The 11,554-nt window shown below is 40.4% G+C and overlaps 1 protein-coding gene across 6 annotated transcripts in view; it reads right to left on the bottom strand.

Moving 5' to 3' along the window:
* Positions 1-1,001: 1,001 nt before the first annotated feature.
* Positions 1,002-11,554, bottom strand: part of LOC148508451 (uncharacterized) — a 262,947-nt gene continuing 252,394 nt past the window's right edge. For 5 of the 6 annotated variants that reach the window (XM_088444564.1, XM_088444558.1, XM_088444560.1 and 2 more), the window contains 2 exons: positions 10,278-10,301; positions 1,002-4,542 (listed from right to left, as the gene is read on the bottom strand). In XM_088444564.1, the coding sequence (XP_088300690.1) occupies positions 4,410-4,542; positions 10,278-10,301 (157 nt within the window). In that variant the 3' untranslated portion in view covers positions 1,002-4,409. The remainder of the gene's footprint in view (positions 4,543-10,277; positions 10,302-11,554) is intronic. The other variant, XM_088444563.1, reaches the window with a different exon arrangement.

Genomic DNA, 11,554 nt, shown 5'->3' with positions numbered 1-11,554 from the left:
AAAATTATTTTGGCACTTGCTGTTGGAATTCCCCTTTATGTGGTGTCACATTCATTCATCCAGTCATTTAAATTGATCTTACTGTAATTCAGGGTGGTTCCATGTTGGCAGGGGTCTTTCTTTTTGTTTTCTATGCTACAAACAAAACCTTTCACTTAGAAAAAAAAGTCATCAGTTCATAAAAAAGGAATTATTATCTCCTTACTGCATACTATTTTTAGGTTTTCACGTATGAAAGTGTTAGACGTCCTAGATGCTCTTGTCATAGTGACCCCTGAGAGCTAGCTTGGTTGCTGAGTATGCTGAGCTAATTGCTTGTGTAGAACACCACAAGCCTAACACACCACAATCCCAATTACACCAATGTAGCTTAAAGTGGAACCAAACCTAAAACATATTTCCAATGATATTTTTAGAGGTGAAGGTATTTCAGATTTTCTTCAGTCAGAGCAGCTCACAGCGTAACTTCTTCCCCAGACACTATCTCGTTTCTGTGGAAGACCCTTTAATGTCCCTGACTTGAGTTAAGTAAATAAACTGTTTGCAGCGACATATGCTCCAGCAGCACAGCCAATCAGAACAAAGGCTTTGATGGTGGAATGTTCTTTACTCACCCAGCACACAGCACCACTATCTCTGCAAAGTGCAAAAACAATTTATCTTCAAGGTAATCACTTAATTATAACTTTCTGGCATACAAGTATACGGGGGAGATGTATCAAAGCCTGGAGAGAGATAAAGTGGAGATCTATAAAGTACCAGACAATCAGCTCCTACCTGTCATGTTACAGGCTGTATTTGAGAAATGAGTTAGGAGCTGATTGGTTGGTACTTTCTCTCTCTCGAATGCTTAGTACATAACTCTTACATTGAATTTTTATAGATAGGTTTTAAGTTTAGCGTCTAGTTTTTGAAGTCATTCTAGTGTATTTTTCTCTTCCCATATGTTGGTGTGTTTTTCCACACAAGATAAAAAAAAAGGAAAACATTTGAGGACACCAGAAATGATAAAGTGGACAAAATTATATATTTAAAAATGAGGAATGTAAATGATAGCTTAGTGCTAAGTACAACAAAGTCACAGCATAAAGGAGAAAGCTTTAGAATGACATTTTAATAAAAGCCGTATAACCTTTCCTTCAACGTAGATGTGGCTTTGAGATTTAACAGGAAGATTTCCCTAAGAAGTTCGTACATTTTCCTGGTCAATTAATAACACAACTCTTGTTTCTTCGTTATAAAAAAGCATAAACCAGTTAAAGAAAAAAAAAAAAGAAAAACCGCCTTCTCAATTAAACAATTTTTAAAAATAAATTTTATCATTTCCATTGACAGAAAAATATAAGACTAATTTTTAAGAATGAACATGAAAATCCTGCTGATACATAACCGTACACACCATAGTCTCTCAGCCAGCACAGAGTAGTGACATATTCATGCATATTGCATTTTCCTGAATACTATTTAAACTGTTTTTAACAACTGTATTGAACTTTGCGATTCATGCCATAGAGCTCACATGCACATTTATGTAAAAATCTGAAGAAAATCCAGTGTGTAAATAAAGTTGTACGCCATTAATGTTGTATACCAGTAAGATGCATAACAGACTGTATCTTCTCACGGACAAAGCGGGGTACACACCTATACTATCGTTGGGCCGTTCTTTTGATTTCGCAAGAGCGAGGGCCTGATTGAGAGATGGCCGCTAATGCGATTGCAAATGTGATTTCGCACGGATCGCTGCTGCAAGAATATGATAATAGTTCCAAAGCTTACCTGAGCACAGGGACACCCACTGGAGCCATCTCATCTGCGTACAACGTCGCGTACCAGCTTAAACATCAGTAACATCGATGCACATAGACCAGCCATGCAGCTCTTGCAGCAGATCTGACCTGTCTCAAACACAGCGGCTCTCCTGACACGTAGAGAGCGCTCATGCTGCGTATGACATCACAATGACTAATGTATGCACACCCATGTGACAGCATTTAAACAATAAGGCATGCTTGCGATTTTCTAACCACCCCCCCGTTACCTCCCTCAAATGCTGACTACCTGTCACTCACTTTGCGAATGGGTTTTCTGTGTGTATGGAATTCTTACACAGAATAGCAAAAACTTGCTCGTTCTGTGTAAGAATTGCCTTTACATACATCTCTGCATCAGGGCCTGTCAGATAAAGACTGGTCGAATTGAACAATGGCCTGTTATGTGCTGTTTAATATCCCTCCGATTCGATGGTGCCATTTCGGACCAAAAGTGAAGTGTGTACGCACTGCCGACCGTCCTGCTGCCTTTGCTTCTTATCATCTGATATTTTAGACAGATGGTGGTCAAACATCGCAAGTTACATTATACAGGTGGGTGCGTGAATATGGGCACTGTGGTCGGGACTTCCGAACGGGAGTGAATTCGATTGAAACATTGCATCAAAAGAGTTATTGCACAGGTCAGGTGTATACCCAGCTTAACTTGTAGGTGACCTGTGGGAGGCAGTCACAGTATTTACCAATTATGCTATCCCTTTAATAGACCGCCAGAGCCCACGTAGCTATATCCTTAAATACTGACCAATTTGAGTGTTGTGGAGACTAGATTTGTCTTTACAGATAACGGAAGTCTCCATTCAAGTGCCAATAACAAACTAAATTTCCAAAATATATATAGTCAATTGATAAACATTTGTCCTTATACACTGGCTTTAATCCCGGGTGTGGATTTAATTCTTCTGTGCTGCTGTTGGTAAAGAAGCTGAGTAGCAAAGGTGACCGCTGTATACGTACAATTAGTACGGATCAACACACCAACAGCGTTCTCCACCAATCCTGATCTCATCTCATAGATGCCAATCAGATGTTAATGAGGTTTAGCCGCCATTTTAAGCCCATATTATTCAGTGCCTATAAGGCCTACAATGAACCGCTAGGCTGACAGAATTGCAGTAGGTACTGTACAGGCATATTAATAGGAAAATAACTTGGTGGTTAGAGCTGCTGTTGTATCTTTGCTGTCCAGTGGTGGCCATGTTGTTGTCTACACATATGTTAAAGTAAAGAGGTTCTTAAAGGTGCAGAGAATTACCGCTGCTCTTTGCCTTACCTACAATAGAGTGCGCCACTCTAATTCTGTACCCCTTATTAATATACACTTTCAGCAGCAAGACTGTTACTGTTTCAGGACCTGCGATTACAGAACGTCACTAAGGCACCAATGAAGCAGCGCTTATTCGTCATCCTATCAATAACAACACTACGCAGGGAAACACATGACCCTTCCCAACATTCATGAACATAATAAGATTAAGACATGGCTCAGAGAGAAAACGACTCCATCCAGTTTTATGTTTCCAAACACTTATATGATATTCATAGCATTCATCAAGCAGGGCCTGCATCTGTATTTAATATGAATTACTTGTTTTAAGAAGCACTTAGCTATGTGAGACATTAGCAAAGTGTGGAAGACTGGGTAGTCATTCTGATAAAAGATAAAATACTATATTAGCTGCCTCTGTCTGTACAAATCTGCCAAAGACTAAACCTGATCAGGTAAAAATAAAACATTTCACATACACTTCTTAAATGAAAGGCAGCATGTCCAATGCAGAGAGCGTATGCATATACAGAGCACTAGTCAGTGAATAGAAGTTCATGTTATAGGGATGCAATAAAATAGACAGGAATATATCCCATGACATAAAAAACAGTTTTATACACCAGTAACTGAAGGAATGGATGGGGAAGCATGAGGGGCAAACACATGATGTAATGTTACTTGGAATGGGCACAAGATTGGTATATTTATTAATTTGTTGTTATTTAACCATACTTGATACTCATATTGTATGATTATATTATACGGACACAAGTACTCATGTATTTTGTGTGAATGGTGATTTGTAATATCACTTAACTGTACAAATTTAATCATAACATATTTTGAATTATAGCTTGATCTGAGTTATATAATTTATAGAGAAGGAACAATCAACATTTAGTGGAAGTCACTGGAATTCAGGGGTACGGTTTATATTTTAAATTATTATATATCAACCCTGTTGTAATGATGCTAAAACCGCTAGTGCCTCCACAGATATGCATATTCGTGAATGCCAATGTGTCCCAAATTACTCAGTTTATTTTCCTATATAGGTATGCCCACATTTTGCCAATACATGAGTTCATCCGATATAAAGTGCTCTGTGAAATTCATGGCTGAGATAAGAATAAATGCACTCATCATATGGAGCGTGTAGTCACTCTTTCAAAAGTGGCTAAATTGGCAAAAGCAGTCTCTACCCTATGGTAAGTGGTGTATCATTCCAGCTGTTTCTGTTTAATGAGTCTGTCCTTGGGTTTATGGGGACAGGTGGCAGTCCCACCCCTTCTAGGTGTGTGGTGATATCACTCTGGCTGAGGCTGCGGCTGATGATTGGCAGAAGGCTCTCCGCTATGCGCATCAGGTTCCTCATCGGAAACAGCTTCAAGTTGGTAGACTTGGCGGATGGTTCGTGTAGTGAACTGAACAGGTGCCCTCCTAAAAAGGCAAAGAAAATACAATGTGAGATGCATATTTGAAAGATATGAGAGAGGGCATAGCTTTTGTCACTGAAGAACTGCGCAACTTTCACAAATAATTAAATATTGTCCTTGTAAGTACTATATTTCAGCCATAAGGGTAAATACACAATGGCACGCTCTCTGAGCAATTCCCCTCTAGCAGTGTTCAGCTGCCACCATAAGATAAACAGTATTATAAGAGATATAACCATACACATTATTGATCTCTATAGGAAACTGGCTCTCAGTTTGCACTGACAATTTTCCAAGAGAAATGCAGAATGCACCTTGGTCATACTTTGGTACATCTGATAAGAAGTATTAAATTCTGCTCCAGATAATTGCCATCCTAGGTTCAATGGGTCATTTGGCATATATGTGTTGGTTAAACCCATATAAGAAATCATCTATCCATCCCGAGTTTTCTTTTGCACCAATTATTTTACATAAAAATACCAATTTGTTGACAGAAAGTTTTTCACCATTGTAAAAAAAGAATAATAGACAATATACTGTACAGGTTGAGTCTCCCATATCCAAAATGCTTGAGACCAAGGGTAGTTTGGATATCGGAATATTCCGTATTTTGGAATAATTGCATACCATATTGAAATGTTTTAGGAATAGGGCCCAAATCTAAACACAGAATGCATTTATGATTCATATACACCTTATACACACAGCCTTAAGGTCATTTTTAACAATATTTTCAATAATTTTGTGGCTCAAACAAAGTTTGTGTACATAAATTAATTTCATGTATGTTTCATATACACCTTATACACACACAGTCTATAGGTCATTTTATACTTAATTTTTAATAATTTTGTGCCTTAAACAAAGTTTGTGTACATTGAACCATCAAAAAGAAAAGGTTTCACTATCTCAGTCATGCTAAAAATATTCTGTATTTCGGAATATTTGGATATGGAAGACTGAACCTGTATATACATTGCATTTTCTTTATGCAGACAAGTACTATATACCCCCCAGCTCACCCTTCCTCTTCCCATATTCTATATATTTTTTATTATTATTTTCTCTTCTTATTTTTAGATTTTTTCCTTGTTTACTTTTAATTTCTTCCCTTATGAGTCTTATTTTATTTGTTGCTCCTATCCCATCCCTCTTTTTGTTTCTTCTTACTTCATATTCATCCTGGTAAAATGTATTATTGTTAATAAGTTGCTGTAAGTTATGCTTTATAGCTGAATATGTTATCTATGTCTATATGTAGATTACCTAAAACCTAATTTGTCACCTGATTTTTCTCGATGATTGATTCCCTGTTATATCTGTCTGTTTTGGACTTCTCAATAAAACTATATGATGATAGACAAGTACTATATTAAACTCCCATAAGACATCAATGTTTTCAAACGGTGTTACCATTCTATATATAAGGCCTGATGCAAAGATGGTTAGTAATCCAGCCGAGATCACAGTCGTTTCTGCAATAGTGCTTGCGGGAATATGCAAATACTAATCTCAGCCTTCCTTTTGTGCCAGACGCTGCAATGTAGTGCACGGGCGGTGAGATGCCCACTTTCACCTTGCGTGGTCTGTGCTTTTGTGATGGAGTTTGTAAACACACCAACATAGACGCAACATTGGTCACAGCCATGACATTTGCGGTAGCCCAGGGTCTACTCTAGGTACTCTCCTCTAATCCAACTAAATATGGCCCCTGCAGCTTGGATTTGCGTTTGGGAATGCATCAGAGTTCCCAGACACACCCAGGACACTCCCCTAACACGCCCACGAAACGGCCCCTTCTTGCAATCACTTTAGGTCATCTCCCAGTCTCCACCCTGATACGCCGAGGGACCATAAACCTCTTCGCAAGTGTTAGCGCTTCCGTACACAATTGTAAAAGGCATAGATCACTTGGGTCTGTGCGTGCACAGTATGGGATTTGTGGACTTTTCGCGCATGTGTACTTGCAAAGCCTCGATCAACTGCGAGAACATCAGAATGGCATTCATCTCTGAGTCAGACCCGTAGTCCCACAAAGAAAAACAAAAATCATTTTCTTAGCATTTTATAGTGTTTCACGTGATGACATAGACATTTATCTATGAGGAGGGACATCTTGGATAGCTCATGTGCCTCAAGGGGCAAGAGGAGCTTGTCATAGAAAATATTTGTCAAAAGCTGTTCCCCCACTGAGGATCCAGGAAACCAAAAAGTTAATAGTAAGGCATCATGTTAAATGGAATCAGGCCATTTTCTTCTGGCAACTTTAAGACAGGAATGGCACAGTACAGGAGAAACAGCCAAAAACATGTGGGTCATGCATGAGGAAGAGCATCCTCATTTAAACTAAATATTTTATTAAAAGGCTAGAGGATTTGGGGTGTGGCATGGAGTAGCATGGTGTAGAACATTTCTGCCAGCTCTCGTGATCTATTCCTGCTTCCCATCCTGTATTTGTGGAGGTGCCGGGGTTTTTGCAGTACTGCCGACAGGGTTACACCTTAGGAGTTTGCTTCATTTTGCATTCCCTCTCGCCCGTCTCCCAATTGCTGCATTGGAAAGACCGAGACTCTGTTTCACGCCTTGTCCCCTCAAGTTGTATAATTACTCCGTATCAGTTTACCCTGATTTTGCCACTGAAATCCAGAAAACTGCTCTTTGTTCATCTAGATTAAGAGAAAGCTGCAGGACCAGCAGATCCAATTTTCTAAGCTCTTTCCTGTTCGCCTCAGGGTGGTGGCGGATGGAGGTACCCACTTCTTTAATTCTCCACAACATGCTGATGCTTGGTTGGAGTGGCACCTGAGGCCTCCTCGTTGACTTTCTTGCATTTATTCCTCCTTTGGTGTTTGGGGGTCGGTGGATGCTCCTGTGTGGTAAGAATTTTTGTTGCTATTGCTGACTGATACACTGTTATATTCTATTATTAATGTTGATTATATGCTATATTTGTTTTTTTGGGGATGATCTTTTAGGGATCTCCACCATTTCCCACCATAGTCCTGCTAGTAATAGTCTTTGTGTTTATCTCCCCTCATTGGTTAGCAAGCTTTACATTCGCTTGTTGATGGCATTTCTCGGAAGGCTGTGTTCCCGCGACTTGTTCTGAGGATACTTCCCTGGCGTGGCTTGTTAGCATTAGCAGTCAACTCTTGTTTTAGGATTCTGGATTTGCTAGTTTAGTTTAGGGATTATGTGTACCTTAATTTAAAAGAGTATACAGGTTGTGTGTTGTTTATTATTTTTCTTACTATGTATTGTGATATTTTGTTCTGGTATAAGTTTCACTTTTTACCTTTCGAATATAGGGCCTCAATCAGCAGTGCATAACAGGTCCAGCATGATTGCACCTCTGCTGACCCTCGGTCATGCCTGTTTGGACTTGACCTTGAGGAACTTGTTAGTATTACTACTATGTACAGGTGTGTCCTGGGGCTGTCTACAATGGCCAAAGTCAGTATCCAGATCGTGGTTGGCTCCAGATCTCCTTGATATACATAAGTGGCGGGCCATTTTAATGACTTGACTGACTACAAATGATATGTGTACATGAGTAGGAAGGTGGTTCAGAAGTTCCACAAACTGTGGGATAGGTGATCTCGGTCTCATCTGGGCCTTCAGAGGCCTGCGCCTAATATCCCCTCTGAAGCCTTTCCCAACTTACTTTTCCTCCTCTCCATCCCCCTCCTCTCCTCCTTCTCCCCTGCTCTTTTGTTACCCCTGCGCGCCGTTCCTCTCCATTTTCTCCTTCTCTTTGCCGTTTCCCGTATGTTATGTATATCTCCGATTGTTGGTCCTATGACTTGATTTAAAAAGGCTAGAGAATTATTTCAAGATAACTTAAATGTACAAATGTCTGAACTTAAACTGAACGGAGGCAAGTGAAGAACAATAATACAATATTATGATATTTATCGCAATCTTATCTCACTTAGGGACTTATCTATAGTGGGTGCAGGGGGTACCATTGCTATGTGTCAATATTAAAAGAGAAAATGAATGTATTGTTCATAATGAAATCACAGCCTGTACCTTATTAGCCGATATGTGGTTATGTAAAATGTTGTGCGCACATGGTTAACTAAGGAAACCTAAGTGTCTGTGCACATCAAGAAATGGATAGTGATAACTCAGCAGGTTGAAGCACAGGCAGCTCTCTGTGCACAGCTATTCCTCATTAATAGCTCTGCCCAGGAGGGGTCCTGCTCTTGCCGTCAGTGGCATAACATCTCTGACTGTCAGACAGGGATTCCTTTGTGCACTGGGCGATCATCAGCACCTGGACTGTAATAAACTTGGACATGTTTTTATTTTTCTTTGCGGTGCAAGCGGCTATGAAGAGACACAGAATTGTCAGACATAAGACAGGGATGGCACAGTACAGGGAGACACAGCCAAAAACATGCCAGAGATTAGGGGATGAAGTTAGAAGGAAGAAAATAGCAAAGAATCAGTAGGTTATTTGAATCATGTTAATTAACTTAAAAAATTACACTTCAGATCAAAGAACTACAAATAATTAGTTATGTATTACATCAAAAAGGTTGCAATCTCTCTCATTTAAGTTACAAAATGTTTTTATTTTTGTGATAACCCAGAAGCAATGTTTTATTATTAGAAATGATGCAGGAAAAAATGGATTATAAATTGAGATACCTGTAAAAATGTACAGGGCATGATTGCATCTTTAAAGACATAAGTGATAAAAAACTGCTGACATACTTCTCAACTGTCCCAAATTAGGCAGCACAGCCCTGATTTCAAGGCTAAGTCCCGTAATTGGAAAGCTGGGAGATATGTCCTGTTCATGGCAGGTGCGCATAGCAGAGCATGCTACATTACAAGGGTGTTTTAAAGGGGGCTGGCACAGCGCGTTGAAGCATTAGCTATGCCCCTAAAGAGACGCTGCCACGGCAATTTGATAGTGACCATACTCCCGTTTAAATTGTCATGATTCCTGAATCCCTTAAAAAGCTATCAGATATGTGCTTTAAATGTATTTTATTGTAAGTAACACTAATGTACTTTGTTGTACATGGCACTACTGCACATAAAGCAATTAGCATATTACATCAATAATTTGATTCAAAGAAAAAAAATTGTATTTGGGAAGTTTTATACCGAAAGGACAGATGGAGCTGTAATTTTGCTGTGAATGCAAATTGATAAGCTATTGTATGTAAAACTCCAAGTGCTGTATACTTTGCTAAAGATGTGATTGTATTAGGTATACCGGACTGGGCAGCGGGGCTGCTGTACAACTTGGAAGTGTCTCGTTGGTTACTATGGTATGGTTACTGCAGTGTACAGATCTGCACCTGTATATTTGTATGTGATTTGCAATAGTTGTCTGTAAAACAAAGCACATCTTTCCATCTGTTGAACTAATTAGATATAGGCCATGGCACAGCAAATGAAAGCTAGAAAGCTTTGTTTATCATTATTTAGGTGGGGAAATGTATCAAACCTTGGGAAGAGAAAGTGAACAGAGCTAAAGTACCAAACAATCAGCTTCTAACTGTCATTTTTCAAAACATAATGCAAAAGGACAGTTAGAAGCTGATTTGTTGGTACATTATCTCTCTCCAAGAATTGATATATCTCCCCCTATGTCTCATGCAGCTCAATGTGCTGCATCGATAAAGGCCACTCTTGCTGGGTACTTGTGAATGCCAAAGTTAATACAGCCGTCAAGCAAATAATCGCTCACACAAAGGTGCATGCACATACACATACTTGCGTTGCTGTCGCTCTATCTTGCTGTTATTAGAACAAGAGAGAGAAATGATGTAAGAAAGCAGAATAGCCATTAAGGTTACAGAAACCAGCAGTGAACTAGGATTCATCTCCAATCATTGGATACGATAGTGCTGGTATAATGAAAGAACATTTGTGTAATGTACGTAGATGACACTTATACAACTGGCAGCAGCACGGTTTTCCCCTGATACCCCCATGCTATACTACTAGTAGTAAAAGTAGCGATTTAGTTAGGGCAAAAAGAAAAGGTATGAGATGCAGCATTAAGGTAGAATAAAATTGTGTGACAATTGTTTCTCCAGATTGCTATCACGAATCAGCCGGCTGTAATGCAGAATGGCACCAGGAATGATCTGCAGGGTTGTGTCCCTTTTCTCCGCAGTCCTTTGCTCTGGTTTAAAGGACAAGTACTGCACAATGGCTCCCTGGTTGCCCCAGCAGGGCTTCTTGGTTAATACCTGCATAGAGGCAGGAGTGGGAGGAAGGGTGGTATTTTGAGACCAGGGAAATTACAATTTGGGAAAGGAGGTATTAATAAATATGATTTGTATCTCTCCCATGAAACACCAGGGAAAAATATTTGTATCACCGTGTCTTTATGAAAATTAGAGATATGTGGATAGGTATTCCTGAAAACCGAACACACCCGAACTTTGTGATTCTGAGTCGAAATCGAAAGAAAAAATGATTGTACACCCATTTTTTGTACTGTACACATGCACTGCTAACATCAGCACATGAGCAATGCACCCTTACCGAGGCCCCCGACTGTGGCGGTCCCGTCAGGAGCGGCGATTCATGTAAGTTGTAATTTTTTTTTGTGTGTAAGGGGGCTGCTACAGAGGGTACTGCATAGGGGGGGGGGGGGCGCTACAGAAGGCACTGCATAGGGGGGGGCCGCTACAGAGGGCACTGCATAGGGGGGGCCGCTACAGAGGGCACTGCATAGGGGGGGCCGCTACAGAGGGCACTACATAGGAAGGGGGCCGCTACAGAGGGCACTACATAGGGGGGGCCGCTACAGAGGGCACTGCATGGGGAGGGGGGCGCGCTTCATGGGGGCACTGGGTGGGGGGCGCTACTAGGGTCAGTGCATAGGGGGACTACTACTGGGGGCAATGCATAGGGGGGACTACTTCTTGGGGCACTATATAAGGGGCACTGCATTGGGGGGGACCACTACTGGGTCTGGGGGCACTATGTAAGGGACACTACTGGGGGATTGTATAGGGGGACCACTACTGGGGGCATTA

The sequence above is a fragment of the Taudactylus pleione genome, unplaced genomic scaffold, assembly GCF_031769625.1.
Source record: "Taudactylus pleione unplaced genomic scaffold, aTauple2 ptg000366l, whole genome shotgun sequence".
Lineage (NCBI taxonomy): Eukaryota > Metazoa > Chordata > Amphibia > Anura > Myobatrachidae > Taudactylus > Taudactylus pleione.
The sequence above is the reverse complement of the archived record's forward strand: the minus strand, read 5'-3'. Positions and strand labels throughout refer to the sequence as shown.